The sequence below is a fragment of the Raphanus sativus genome, chromosome 2 (assembly GCF_000801105.2).
Source record: "Raphanus sativus cultivar WK10039 chromosome 2, ASM80110v3, whole genome shotgun sequence".
In the NCBI taxonomy this organism is placed as follows: Eukaryota; Viridiplantae; Streptophyta; class Magnoliopsida; order Brassicales; family Brassicaceae; genus Raphanus; species Raphanus sativus.
The window spans coordinates 21,153,525-21,169,317 of NC_079512.1; the positions used below are offsets into that span (position 1 = coordinate 21,153,525).

The window sequence follows — 15,793 nt, forward strand, 5'->3', positions numbered from 1 at the left end:
AAATTTTGAACCCGTTCGGATATTTAATCAATTTCGGTTCGGGTTCGGTGCTACTTTTTCGGATCGGGTTCGGTTCGGTTTTTCGGGTTCGGAATTTTTGCCCAGCCCTAAATATAGGTAGGGTATATATGGGATTGTCTATTTCTTTTCATTAATATAAACTGTATTATATTATAAGTATCTAATTCATATAAATTCAAATGTGTGTTTTTTGTTTGCTAACAACATAAATATGGTAATTACCATTTAAAAAAAAAGCTAGAGTCGAAGAAAAGCTTTATTGATAGTTACATGAAATTCGAGTAATGGCGATTAAAGAGAATATGTTAGATCCCATGCCAAGCAAATGGACTGGTAACTAGGCACATATATTCACTAGCTAGGCTGTGGAGAAAAATTAAACGGTTTAAATTTAAAAAGAAAAAATGATGGGAAAGATACTTGTAGAAAGAAAAAAAAAAGAATTGACAACAAATTTGTATAGGATTATAGTTGGAAAATGACAAAGAATCTTTGTTTTTGTCTGCACCATTTGCGAAGAAACTGACAATACACTAGCTAGCTTTGGAGTTTTAGTCTTGTATATACACTATTTAAACTCATTTTGTGTTTGTTAAAAGTAAAACTGATTTTGTGAGAAAAACATTAAACGTTGCTATATATATCTTACAAACCTTTTTTGTTCACATCTTATGATTCAAAACCATCATGTAAAATCTATAAGCTAATGAAAGTATATTATACCTAGCTTACAAGTCATGTAACTTGTACATACGTATTAAAGCGATGCTAACTTGTATGTCATGTATAATATTAGTAACTCGGTAGTGTATAATATCTAGCTAGTTACTAACTTGTACGTCGGGTAAAATTATAAACTGAATTAAAAGTAGCTACTATATTGATCTCCTGTTAATCAGATTGATGCTGTATTAATCTATTTGTAAAATTGTGATAATTATCAAAACCAATTATTGGAAAGTCATTTAATCAACCACATATCCACCAAGTTTAAGTAACTCCTACAACCATCGAGTATTAACATTACGTTTCAGTACACTATTAAAATATGTTATCGTTCGGTCGCACTATTATATGCAATTGATCGATGCATTATCCAGATGATTAATCTATAATCGTGACCACGGAACTAAGTTATGACTTCTTCGCAAAATTAATTGAGGTTATTAAGTTGTGGGGGTTTGGATACAGAAGATGGAAACAACAATAATGGATACGATCGAGCATTTTCCCCCTTAAAGATTTGGAAACAGCAATATGTGCTCTATCTCTTCGGAAAATATTAATACTTGTGCGCTTCTTTTTTTGGTAAAATACTTGTACGCTTTTGATCAAAGCCACAATTTTAGTTGATCACAAGCTGAATGTAAAAAGATAGACAACCAAAAATTATATATAGCTATATTTCACAAAATCAATATAGAAAAAATCATACCGACAATTAAACTCTAATGTCATACGAAAATCTCAATTATAATAATTAATAACATGATGATGTAATGAGAGTGTGATTATGAACTGATTCAGTCGTTTGATTTGAAGAATTTGACACAGCATGTTACACCGTTTCGCATTCACATTATTTCCCATTAGGTTTTCCATCGATCAATCAATCACTTCTTGAATTGATATAACTCATGAAAGATACAAGCGCATGGTAATTTAATATTGAAAAAAAGCCTCTAAGCATGTGATATTTAACGGAATATTTAACAATACATGGGCATGATAGTCTAATAAAGTATGGCACACATGAATATAAAATTAACAATAATTAGTGCTTAGAAAGTACAGTTTCTTCTTTAATAATCGGGATTCTAAAATAAATATATACTAGATTGTAAACAATATTTATGAATTACTACCTCCGTTCCTGAAAATAGGATTTTCTAGAAAAAAATCTTGTTTTATAAAGATAGATTTTCTATATTATTAAGGTACTTTTGTATGCTTTTGAGAAACATTAATTGAGAATATTTGAGTTATTCAAATTCTATTGGTGAATAGATATTGAAAAGCGTATAAAAATAAAAAAAAGATAAATTGTAAACATTAATTATATTCTTAATAAGCATGAATACTCTAGAAAATCTTATTTTCGGGAACGGAGGTAGTAATATTTTAGAATTGTTGTAATATCGAAGACAAAAATTTGTTTAAATTATGTAATTTATGAATTAGTTTATTTAAAATTTTGTGTGTGCATTCTTATGTAATAGTCTCTTAGGCCCGGACAATTTACTAAACCCATAAAACCAAACCGCAATCAACTCAGAAATATATTAGATTTTTTAAAATTTTGAAAACTATCATTATGGTTGCGTGATTTAGGCATGGATCTAGGGAAAAGTACATATTAGATTTTTTTTTAGATATGCGGATTTATGTTCAATCCATATCTTATTGGAGTTCCGATAGGATATCCAAAGTATCTGATCTTTGTGTATATTCACTACAAGAAAACACGCTGATTCTGAGGGAAATACCGAAGGAAAATGAGTTCCTCGGAAATTTCTGACCAAATATCGAGGAAATACCGAGGAAACCAAGAAATGTGGTTTCCTCGAAATTTCCTCACTATTTTTTGAGGAAATTTCGAGGAGGACCAACTTCCTCGGTATTTTTCGAGGGAATACCGAGGAAACCTCGGTCTTCGGAAAAAACCGACGGATATTTCTAATATTTCGACGACATCTTGTAGCTATTAGAGAGCCGTTGGGAGAGCCGTTGGGGGATTTTAAAAATTCCGAGGAAATTTCGAGGAAATGTCGGTTTCCCTCGGAATTTCCTCGGAATTTCCTCGGAATTTTCTCAGTATGCCGGGAGGATTTCATCTATAAATACAGCCACCCCTCTTCCTCTTCATTCACTCCATTTCTTCTTCTTCTTCTCTCCTAGTCTCACGAATTTGATTCCAAGAAAACATGTCTTCTTCAAATTATTTTCGTTCTTGGATCAATCGACCTCATTTGGATCCGGAAACGAGATTGCTTACGGAAGAATACAATCAAGGTATAATCGAGTTCATGAAGGTAGCTCGCCGACAACCGGAAGCAGAAACAGGTAAGTTAAGATGTCCTTGCTCTAATTGTAAAAATAGAAAAGTTATTAAAGAGTGGGATGTTTGGACTCATCTATATTTGAGTGGGTTTACACGAAGTTACAAAATTTGGTATCATCATGGGAAACTGATTATGAACTTGGTAGTACTAGCGAACCTCAGCCGGCGGTTAGATTAGAAGAACCAATTAGAGCGGATGTAGATTATGGTGTAGGTACTGAGCAGATGATAAATGATCATTTTAGAGGGGAAGATTTATCCAATGCAGATGCTAGGAGATTTTATGAAATGTTGGATGCTGGAAAGCAACCATTGTACGAAGGTTGCAGAGATGGTCATTCAGCTTTATCATCTGCTATGAGACTGATGGGCATTAAAACAGATTATAACTTGGCTGAAGACTGTGTGGATGCGATAGCTAATTTTGTTAAAGGTATTCTACCTGAGGATAATGTAGCTCCAGGTTCATACTACGAGGTTCAAAAACTCGTAGCTGGGGTTGGTTTATCTTATCAGGTAATAGATGTATGCAGCGATAACTGCATGATTTATTGGAGGGCGGATGACCAGCGGACTACATGCAAATTTTGTGGGAAGCCTCGTTATAAAGATACGAGTGGAAGAGTTCCAGTGCCATATAAAAGGATGTGGTATTTGCCTTTGACGGAAAGGTTGCAGAGGTTGTATCTTTCGGAACGCACAGCGCAACGAATGAGATGGCATACGGAGCACTCAACAGATGGTGAGATTAGACATCCTTCAGATGCAAAAGCGTGGAAACATTTCCAATCAAAGTATCCCGACTTTGCGTATGAGAGAAGAAATGTCTACCTTGGATTATGTACTGATGGTTTCAGCCCGTATGGGAAGAGTGGAAGACAATATTCTCTATGGCCAGTCATTGTTACACCATACAACTTACCCCCAAACTTGTGCTTGCGACGAGAGTTTTTGTTTCTCTCCATTCTCGTTCCCGGACCAGAGCATCCTAAGAGATCACTTGATGTGTTTCTTCAGCCACTAATATATGAGTTGCAACAACTATGGGCTCAAGGTGCTGAAACATACGATATTTCGTGTAAAGAAAACTTTCAAATGCAGGCAATACTAATGTGGATAATAAGTGATTTTCCAGCATATGGTATGTTATTTGGATGGACAACGCATGGAAGGCTATCATGTCCATATTGTCAAGATAACACTGATGCTTTCCAACTAAAACACGGAAGGAAAACGTGTTGGTTTGACTGTCACAGGAGATTCCTACCACTTGATCATCCATATCGTAGGAGTAGGATTTCGTTTACGAATAACAAGAGGGTGTTTGACAGTCCACCTCCGGAAATTTGTGGGGCAGATCTGTTGACACAACTAAGAGATTTTGGTGCAGAAAGGACGCCAGAAGTCGGTGGACATGAGCGTTTTCCGGTAGATGCTGTTGGAGAACTACATAATTGGCACAAAAAAAGTATTTTCTGGGATCTGCCATACTCGAAGGATCATCTGCTAAGACATAATTTAGATGTCATGCATATTGAGAAGAACTTTTTTGACAACCTCATGAACACGATCCTTAACGTTCAAGGTAAAACAAAGGATAATTTGAAGTCAAGACTGGATTTAGTTGATATATGTGATCGTTCAGAACTTCATGTTGATGGGAATGGTAGGGCTCCTTTTCCCATATACCGACTTGATGCAGAGGAAAAAAATGCGTTCTTCGATTGGATTTCAAACGATGTGGAGTTTCCAGACGGTTACGCATCTAATTTGCGTAACTGTATCGACAGAAAGGAAGGAAAGTTTATTGGCTTAAAAAGTCACGATTGTCATGTGTTGATGCAGCGCTTACTTCCGTTTGCTTTTAAGGAACTATTACCACGAAATGTTCATGAAGCAATTACAGGGATAAGTGCTTTCTTCCGCGATTTATGCGCCAGATCAGTGACTCTTGAAGGTATTGAAAATCTGAAGACTAACATAGCCGTGATTCAGTGCAACCTTGAGAAGATATTTCCTCCCTCATTTTTTGATGTTATGGAGCATCTTGTTATTCACCTGGCAAGAGAATTGGAACTTGGTGGTCCTGTGCAGTATATATAGATGTATCTGTATGAGCGGTATATGTTCCATTTGAAGAAGATGGTGAAAAATCTAAGTATGGTGAAAGGTTCTATAGTCGCACAGATGATCAATGAAGAAATTTCAAACTTTGCTGAGTACTACTTTCCAGCAGAAGTTCAGACCAAAAACAGAAGACCTGCTCGGCATGATGATAGAGGCGAACGGGCAACAAACCATGTTACGGTTCCTGACATTTTCACAGATGTTGGACGACTTAGCGGAAAATCAAAGGACCGTCGACTTATTGAGCAGGAGCGCAGTCATTTGCAAACATATTTGCTCACCAACTGCGAAGATGTTCTTCAATATGAGAGGTAAGTTTATTATCTTACAAAATTTTATTTTAACAAATTAACATTTATATCTTAATTAATTACATTTTTGTCATCACAGGATTTTCATGGCAGAAAAGCGGTTCGAATATAGATACGCTACAGAGGCAGAACTAGAAAAAATGAAGCAAAGAGAATTTGCTGGATTGATGTTTACTTATGTGAGTGCCTTAAACAAATTAAAAAATCATTTATCACATATTTATACAAATTAAAAAATTATTTATCACATATTTATACTAATTCATATATATGTGCTATTAATAGGTGTCTGCTGGTTTGGCCAGAGGTGAAACATTTGACGATTGGATACGCGAGATGGTGGTTGGACCAAACTATGTTGTGAAGTCATATCCGAGATCAACCGTATGATGTACTCGGCCCTCGACAATGGACATCCGACTTTCACCGACTTCCCTCTCCAGAAGCAGCATATGTGGTTTCAACAGTTTGCGGTAAGTATTCTATTTTTTACTTATTTTTTTAATCTTTAATATTAATTTTCTACTAATTGTGTTTTATTTTCAGCAAGAATTCAACTGGAATGCCGATGATACGTTGTTTATCTATTACCACTTCGTCCATAAAGTTATGGACAACTATGGGAAGCAGATCCACACGTGGAAGAAGAAGTGGGAAAAAAACAAGGTTGGTTTTTATTTATGAAACAAATTTTTAATTTATTAAAATATTTTTTTATTTATTTAACAAATTTTTTTTAAAGATCCCAAAGGGGATGGACCCCGACGTCTGGCGGGAGTTGGGTGTGCATTGGAGTAAGAACGAAGTGAGAGCAACTTCTTCCACCAACTCCACCAACCGCAAGAGCGACCGTAAGGGGAAGGGCATGTACATCCATAACTTGGGTGCTCAATCTTTAGGCAGTTTGGGGGATCGCTCGGTAAGTTTGTCGGTTTTTATTATATTATTTAAGATTCTAATATTTTTTGTGCATTTCTTTTAATTACTAATGTTTGTTTAATTTATGTTTTTTTCAAGGCGGAAGAAAATGAGGGGGAGCCGGTTGATCATCTCACCCAAATAAAGACGGCGTATACCAACAAGAAGACCGGCGAGATTGATGATGGTGTTGTGAGGGATGTGGTCACCCTCATCGACAGTCAGATGGAAGAGGAAGTGTCTCAGCTTCAAACCGAGGATGACGATTCGACGGGATCGACCGGCTTGCCTCGGGTTCGGATCAACCAAATCGTTGAAGCGGTAAGTTCTTCTTTTTAAAGTTCAATTCATTTTTTATATTATTTGAATTTGACACTTTCTTTTTCAGTGGTTCCAAAGAAGAAGGGCCGTTTGTTCGGTTTGGCTCGTCGGTCCAACTCGGTTCCGTCTGCTTCTGCACCACCGTCCTTTGTTGATCAAGAAGTCCTTCTGAGTCAGATGAGGGACAAGGATGCTCGCATATCTGCGTTGGAGTCAATGGTGGCGAGTCAAGAGGCGGGCTGGGAGGCACAGAGGAAGCTGAACGAGCAAATGATGGCGATGATGAGGAGCATGAACCCGAACGCCAACGTGGAGCTCCCGACCATGCCAGACCGGAACATCCAAAACCAGTAGTTTAATTTCTTTCAAAAACTCGAAATGTTTTATTTTGATTTGTATGACTTTGAAATTTAGATAATATGTTTTCAATTTAAATTTAAATTTTATATTTTCGAATTTAAATTTTAAAAATATTTTTTTTTTCAAAAATAATTTAGAAAAAAAAAAATTCAATATATTCCGAGGAACAGCTGTCCTCGGTATATACCGAAGGAACTTTTCCTCGGAATATTCCGACGGACAGTTTCCTCGAAAATTTTCGGAGGACTCTTCCCTCGGTATAATCCTCGGTATATACCGAGGGAATGGTTCCTCAATATATATCGACGACCACTTCGACAAATGCATGTCCTCTAAATCTCCACGGAATTGTTGTTCCTCGAAATTCCGTCACAAAATTTCGAGGAAATTTCGAGGGAAAATGAAATTTCGAGGAGTTTTTTTCGAGGGACTTTTTCCTCGGTATGTCGTCGGAATACTGTTATTCTGACGACATACCGAGGAAAAAGTCCCTCAGTATCAGCGTGTTTTCTTGTAGTGATTAGGTTTTCTGGGTATCTCAAATATGTTTTTGGGATTGCAGATACTTTTTTAAGTTTTGGGTTAGTGTTTTCAATTAGATTTTCAGTTTCAGATAAAAATTTCAATTTTTAAAAAATAATTTAGGTATTTGGAAAAAAAGTTGGGAACGTTTTGGTTCCTCGGATCAGATTTCATATATAATTTGGGGTCTTGAATATTTGTTTGGGTTTTCAGATTGTGTTCCAATATTTTTTGGGGTTTTCAGGTACATTTTTCGGGTTCTGAACACCCAAATACAGTCCAGACTTTTTCGCACCTAAAAATTATAGATATTTTTCATATATTTGATTTATGGACCCAAAAAACACAAACTGGAACACAAAAAAAAAATCAAATACCTAATTATGTTCAAATGTTTACAACTGGAAGAATCCAAACCCAAACCTACTCTCTTTCATATATTTTGTATGCATGTTATAAAAGGCAGATTTGATAAACTGGTGAGAGCGGGGAGTTTGAGTTTTTACCCGCGGGTCCTGCACCGTTTGATCCGCTGCGGGGCGGGTGCGGATCGGCCAATTTGAAAAATTCAATTTGCGGGTCGAGTGAATTTTAAGCGAGGCGGGTGCGGGTCGGCCGAATTCGAATCGTGGGTATCCGCTAACCCGCAAAAAAATTAATTCACTTTTTTCGAATTTTTTTTTCCGTAATATATATATAAAATATAAATTTTGATTATAAATATGTAATTTTAATTATTTTATTACAAAAAATTATTAAAATATAATTAAAAATATATTATTAAAAATTATATTACCCGCGGGTCTCGCAGGTTACCCGCAAATATGGGGGGCGGGTGCGGGTTTTTGAATCTATCTTCGTGGGTCATGCGGGTCCAAATTTTGAGTCAAAAAAATTAGTCAATCCGCGGGTTGGCGGGGCGGATGGAGCGAGTTGATCCGCGAACCCAGCTCTCTACTGGTAACTTGTGAGACATAATATTTATTTAGAAAATATTTGACTAATTTAATAATATAGATTTGTAATGTTTTATAACTTACTAGGGTAAATCCGCCCTACGGGCGGGCGAATACATAAATTAGTCACAAATATTTATTTTTAAACTTTGATTTATTTTCACTAAAAGTAGCATAACCATTTATAAATTTCTTACAACAGTTTAACTATTTATTTTACTACATATATCAAAATATAATTATTTTCTTTCAATTTTAATTCTAGCTTAACTATAATAATAATAAGTCACATAGATTTTCTTAAAATACAATCGATTGGATTAATTACGTCTACAGGCGAGTAAATAAGAAAATAAATAATATATAAACATTTTAAATTTTAATGTGTAGTTACAAATATGAATGCATTCTTGTAACAGTTTATTTTACTATTCACTATGGACAATATATAAACATCTTAAATTTTAATGTGTAGTTAAAATATAAATTTATTCTTGTAACATTTTCTTTTACTATTTATTAGTTTTCTTAGATATTATAAATACATCTCTTACTAAAAATTATTAAAAAAATAATTATTTTACATTTTAAATATTTGTCTATGATTGTAAGTATAAGTTTTTATTAAAAACAAGTGATCCGTGGTTTATTTATTAAATTTACTGATATTTTACTTATTTATGTTTTGATATTTTGTTATTTTAAATGATGTGAAAATAGTTGATTAGTGTAATAAAAGACACGCATTATTGATCATTTTATATGTTACAAATTAAGTAACCATATTATCTAAATAACAGACTACCAATTTCTAAATAAATGTTACAGATTAATTTGTAGAATATGATATTTAATATTTATATCTATATATAATTAATTTCTTATATATTAAGTTTTAGGAGTCCAAATAGGTAATTAACCTTGCTCAAAGTGGTTTGTAGCAGAGATCTTGAGGTGTTTCAGCCCTTTTCGAGCATTATGCAAGGCGAAGTAGTGTTTTATCCTTTCAGTATAGTGGGCCTCTGGATTTCCATACTCGAGGAAGATCTCCATCTCAGCCTTGTAAGACTGTAGAGTACGGAGAGGGTTTTGGGTAAGATATCTGAAGCGGACGTCAGATATGGAGTACACTCCTGCTCGCCTCAAGGCCTTCATGAAAGGAGTTCGTCGTACTGGATTTTGAGTTGGACGGCCAAGGATGTGTCTATGTCTAGTCATGATGTTTCCATACGCTATACTGAGTAATCTATTAATTTGAGAGTATTGTTTTTTTTTTTTTTGCAAAGATTTTGAGAGTATTGTTATAAATTTATTATGAAACTTAATAAATAAAAACTAATACATGTGTTTCTCTAAAATGTATGTGGATGCTATAATTGGTCATAATCACTAATGAATTGTTATCTGTCATACTTTATTTTGTGTTTGTTGTTCGTGTGTTTAAGTGTTCTTATTATTAGTGTATTTAATGTTTGTCTCTGGGGAGAACTTGTTGTATAGTATGGTCAGAGATTAGATGTCTGGTTTGTGGTACTTGATGTTTGTATATTATGGGCTCATGCTGTTCGGCGAGGACGTGTGTTGCGGACGTTACGATTTTAACTTGCGTTGATGACAGTATACTAAGAGCTGACTGTGTATGAACTTAGTTTTTAGTGGACACTCAATTGAAGATCAGTTAATAGTTAATTAAAGGAATTGGGAACAATCATAGTTCAACAAAAGCAGAAACTGTAAAATGAAAGCAGAAACAAAGACCTGCGACGCTAACGGATCTTCGGGATGGGTTGATTGCTATGATCAGATTATCATTTTCAAGACCGTCTGCACCTTCAATTCTTTTTAGCATGCAGATCCTCTGGATAGATTTTAAATCTATATTTTTGCTAATTTTGAAAGCATATAACTTAATGCCAAAAATTTCTGAGATGGAATAGATTTTATAACTGATAAGTAATAATACAAATTAGAAGCTTCGAAAAGCGAAAATCAAAACACGAAAACTTGTTCATGAAGACCGAAAAAAACAGAGAAAAAAAGATAGCCAAACAAAACAACTTATTCATTGAAAAAGCTGGAAAACAGCATCCTCAACATCAATCGGCCTCATCTAGCCCTTGCGTGCTTTCTTCACCTTCCCAACAGCTCCATCAACATTGCTACTACCACCAGCTTCCGCCTTAACAGGCACTGAGTTGCCACCGTGGTTGTTATCTCCATCGTCATCGTTACCCCCCCCCCCAATCAAATCAAATAAAATCATATACATATGAAATACAAAGCAGAGACGTTACTGGAAAAAGCTTACGTCGTCAATAAATTCAGGAGGTGGCAAACGGTCACCCTCGCTGATTATGCGGGAGATGGTGAAGGTCTGATGATTGATTCGCTGTGAAATTGTATGCGCTCACTCTCACCTGGAACTTGTATGTTTTTCCCTCCATGTCTTTAACAAAAGGAGGGACCTCAGTTTCCTCCGGGTTGGCACCATCACCAGCCTGCGTTAAATTGGATGAACGTGACTGAATGAATAAGTAGTCAACAGTCAACATAGAGAATGGACGACAGTTTATGAAGATCATACCAAGAGATGGCCAGCCTCATAGGCCTTCATGTTATGGAGCTTCTTCATAACCCCAACGAAGCAAACAAACAACCCTTCACCAGTCTCTTCTGCAACAGACATCTCGACACTGTATCTAGCAAACAGGGAAGATGTATCAAAGCTCAAAGGTCACTGCATGGTAATTGAAGTATATGTGCTGCTGAGAGGTAGAAAATACCGGAGCACACTAACTTTGAATAAACAACAAATTTGAGAGATTCCTAGCTAAACCATGGACATTTATAAAATAGGAACATCTTTTAAAAAAAACATCAAACTATGAACATCAACAAAGATCGAACTATGAAAATCAATTGTTTTTGTTAAATAGCAATCATAAAAAACACAATCAATTTTTTTTACAATCATAAAAACTAACACAATCGAGAATTACGATCTGGAATCAAGGTGGAGATGTGCATAGTATTTAACCGGAGATATTAATCAAACTATGAACAAAAAAATGGACGACAGAAACTCAAAACAAATCTACAACAGAAACTCCAAACACTATGAGAAATAAAACTCTGGAATCAAGAAGGTGGAGATGTATATGGATTTTAGACGGAGATACTAATCAAATCATATACTAAAAATCTACAACAGAAACTATGAACTAAAATAGTTAAATAAATAACCTGATAATCAAGAAGGAAAATGTCGACTCCCATGAGATCTCCACCAGGCTGTACATTCATGGCCTCCCAGAAACGGAGCAGGCGAACTTGAACGGTGGAGGAAGAGCGGCTGTTCTATAAATCAGAGAGGAAGACCAAAGCTTTAACCATAACTCACACTTTTATATTGTTTAGATTAAAACGAAGGAGAGGATGATTCTAAAAGCAGGAAATCATACCTTTTTATAGTAGAACTTTCACCGACTTGCTGTCCCAGGAAACGCATTGAATATAGAGCATGGGTGCTCAATTGATGGAGGGATTTATGTCAGAATTCGGTTACTGGTCTAATATCGCATCAGACATGAAGAAGGTGAAAGATCGGAGGGAAACGCTGGTTCTGTATCGACATCGATGATGGGAGATGAAACCTAAACTGAAAAGTGAAATCGTAAAACAAAACGACCCCAGACACGCATTACACTGGATAAAAAATTGATGGGCTAGCCAAATTAAACAAATGTGAAGCGCAGAACAAATTAAAATCCACGAAACCAGATTTAAATGAAACGCGGTATGGCTTTGCGTTTAGACACGTGTCGCCACCTGATACTTTGAATTGTTGACGTGGCACTCTCTAAAGAGAGAGTGACTCTTCTTTATAGTATAAGATATTGAATAACAATTTTTATTATATATTGTTTTTATAAAAATAACTTAACGTAATATATTTGACTAATTTAATAATATGACCGGCCATTGAACAAAGAAGTGATCAGCTAGCCTCAACTTGTAAAGCAGCAATCCACCTACTTAACGAGAGCTTCTTAACTCTTGCTACACTCTCAACATAAAAGATCGATGACCATCTGATTCCCAGGACCTGCAAACAAATAAGAAACAGCAATTCGTGAAAATTCTAAAGGTTCTCCAAAAAGAAAAGTGATAGATTTCAGAAATGTGTATACCTTGAACAAGAAAGCGGTGACACACAGAGGAATGCATGTCCCAGGACCATTACAAAGAATCTGAAAAACATCAACCACATTTGGTGTTATCAACTATCAAGCATATGAAGGCAATGAAATAGAAACTATACCACTTGGGGTCTGATCCGGATCATTAGCCAGAGAGCGTGAACAGTGGCAAGAATGGTAGTCCAAATAGAAGTCACATAAGACTGACCAACTTCTCTACTCCGGTAAATTTGCGTGAACTGTAAGGAGGGCTTCCTTAACAGCAAGCAGCCTATATCCACATCCATATCAAGATATACTAATCCTTCGCATCATTCAATAACATTAAGCATATAACTAAATATACCGTGTGAGGAGCTAGAGAGTCGTCAAAGGAACGAGCTTTGTGGAGACTCGTGTTATCAGTAGCCGCAGCAATGTAAAACCAGTGGGTAAATCTGTCCATGCGCAAAACAGAGAGGAGACTCAACATCTCCGCCGTGTGTCCCCCTAACCAGACCCGGCTCAAACTTATGTCAGACCCGGTGCTATAGTAAAAAAATGTCCTAAATATTTGAGGTCCATTTCAAAATCTTGTTTAATATGGAGGTCTTGTGTTACAAAAAGAAATAAATATGGGCCCTTTAAAGTCTCACGTGCATTTTTAAATCATCACGTGTTCTTCCCTGGCCCTAACAAAACACATAACAACATTTTCCTGCATACTCTAAGCTTACCACCTTAGATTGAAGAGCCAAAAAGTTGTTCATTATTCCTGTCGAAAAGACCTATAAAAGCAGGAGAACAACAAATTAGTTTGCACTCATTGTGTCAAAAATCTAAATACAAAGGTGTTCTGAGTACTTGCATCTTCAAAATACAAAGGAAAAGACAATAGATTGTGAGAGAATATCCACTAACCTGTAGCTGATCTAGCAGCCGGGACTGCTTATTCTCAATATCTGAGAGTTGTTTACGCACAGAAGGCATTTCATTTCCAATCTGAGAACAGCATTCATGACTGATTTCAGAGCTTGACACTGTCACAGTAGAGTCAGTGCTTGTACGATTCTTCAATTTGGTCGAGAATTGTTGCTTCTCAGAGTAAGTCTCTTCAGCTGCGAACTGCCTACTCGTTATGGTTGGACTCACGTACACAAGGACTTGATCCTTCTAATCCTTGTTCAAGGATCAATCCTTCCGTAATCGAGCATATCTATTATTATTTTAATCAAATTAACCTATGTTATCGCGCTAAGGATTGGTTAAATCCTCCTTTGCAGATGCTCTTAAAGCATCATTATTGGTTTGTCCTAATGATGAGTCCTTAGCTTATTTAATTGTTTGTTTGTCCTAAGATAATTTGGTAAGGACATTCCTTAAACACAGATTATTGGTGGGACTTGATGATGAGTCCTTAAGTTAATTAATGATATATTTTAAGAAATAATGATATATTAAATAGAAATTTAAAATAAAAACATTACAAACATATTTTAAAAAACAGTAGAAACATCATAATAAAAAAACATTAGTAGCCGAGGAAAAAAAACATTACAAACATGATAATGAAAAAACATGAGAAACATCATAATAAAAAATAAACATTACAAACTATAAATTATTAGTTATTTGGAAGATGTCCAAATTTATCCCAAATATTTTCAACCAAATCTCTTTTTAATCGTTGATGGGCTTGTTTATCTTTTATTTTTTTCCGAGGATCAATTGTATTATCGATAATTGAAACCACATCGACGGAATATGAACGCTCGACACCTTCAAGTTCTCCGTCTCCTTCTCCTTCATTAAATTCTGAAATGTTACAGAGAGTGTATGATCCGCGTTCATCTTCGACAATCATATCCCCTTAATATTAAAACAGAAGCAAAAAACAAGAGTAACCTTAAAATTGATACTTATTTACTTGATTGCCATAATGACGACGTGTCGCTCTGAGAATCCTTCTCAGCCCTGTTTTTAAAAAACCCTTTGTAAACTAGATATATTACAGCTTCTGCCATTGGTAAGTTAAGTCATATATATTTTAAGATTAAGTATAAAGCATGATCCGCTTATATTTCGGATATTACTCGCCTCCCTGTAATAAATTCATTGTAAACCGATTGGTTAACACAAGAAGCCTGATTAGAGATTCATCTGTGTTATCAATTTAGAACTTTTTTAAAAAAATCCAAATTCGAATAAATGACTTTGTTCTGTTTTTTTTTTGTAAATCCAACATTAATTTGTTTTGTAGTTTTATATTATATACAGTGTCGAATTTTATTATATTGTTTTCAAATAATATTACTTACGTGCATGACATTAGAGATGAACCAAGATGTGTTTTTTTGGTATAATATACAGTTTCTAATTTCAATTTCAAATATAAATTTAAATGAAATTTCTTTAATGCATCACATTAGAGATGAACCAAGAACATTTTTTTGTATAATAAATAGTTTCGAATTTAAAATTCAAAATAAATATTCAGAGTTCACGTAATTAGGGTCCCGTGATTTGTGTCAAATGAATACGTGACAATCAAACGAATGCTTAGGTATAGAAACTTCATGTAATCAGTGTCTCGTGATTTGTACAATAATAACACTTTCTATATTCTCACCTCACTGACTATACGTAATTATATAGGATTTGAATGAATTTTAATGATATTTATATAGGATCCGAAATTAGATATCCCTATAATCATTTCGTCACAATCACTTTATTCTCATGATTATGGTAGATTGCAGGTATTGGGCTAATCACACATTTATAGAAAGGACAACTATTTTACACGTATGTCATATCAAAATCAACCATAATTGATATAAATTAAATATTGATGTAAATATGATATCAAGATTGAGTGATTTATGAGTCGTATATTATTCATTAATTACTAAATGTGTACTGTTATGGGTATATATAAGAGTCTACATCTAGAGGAAATATGCATTCTAAAGTCAGTATCATCTCTAAAACTCATGTTCAGTGCAAAGCGTAAACAAT

At 35.0% G+C, this 15,793-nt stretch overlaps 1 protein-coding gene and 1 pseudogene across 4 annotated transcripts; both read right to left on the reverse strand.

The window, feature by feature from the left end:
- Window positions 1-10,517: 10,517 nt before the first annotated feature.
- On the reverse strand, window positions 10,518-12,357 carry LOC130507878 (uncharacterized). Of its 4 annotated transcripts, none has more exons than XM_057002577.1 (4): window positions 12,059-12,357; window positions 11,841-11,949; window positions 11,182-11,290; window positions 10,518-11,095 (listed from the first exon to the last, which is right to left on the reverse strand). In XM_057002577.1, the coding sequence occupies exons 2-4, from the start codon at window positions 11,894-11,896 to the stop codon at window positions 10,937-10,939; spliced, it is 324 nt and encodes a 107-aa protein (XP_056858557.1). In that variant the 5' UTR covers window positions 11,897-11,949; window positions 12,059-12,357; the 3' UTR covers window positions 10,518-10,936. The 4 variants fall into 4 exon arrangements, with proteins under 4 accessions (XP_056858557.1, XP_056858555.1, XP_056858556.1 ...); XM_057002575.1 differs by having other exon boundaries at window positions 11,182-11,296; XM_057002576.1 differs by having other exon boundaries at window positions 11,841-11,954; window positions 12,059-12,356.
- On the reverse strand, window positions 11,897-13,083 carry LOC108837260 (uncharacterized; annotated as a pseudogene).
- Window positions 13,084-15,793: the final 2,710 nt, after the last annotated feature.

Coding starts and splice junctions, on each gene's coding strand:
- LOC130507878 (XM_057002575.1), bottom strand. CDS start 11,896: ATGTACAGCCTGGTGGAGATCTCATGGGAGTCGACATTTTCCTTCTTG. Junction 11,297..11,840: donor TTTTCCTTCTTGATTATCAG/GTTATTTATTTA, acceptor CCTGTTTGCTAG/ATACAGTGTCGAGATGTCTG. Junction 11,096..11,181: donor ATGAGGCTGGCCATCTCTTG/GTATGATCTTCA, acceptor AATTTAACGCAG/GCTGGTGATGGTGCCAACCC.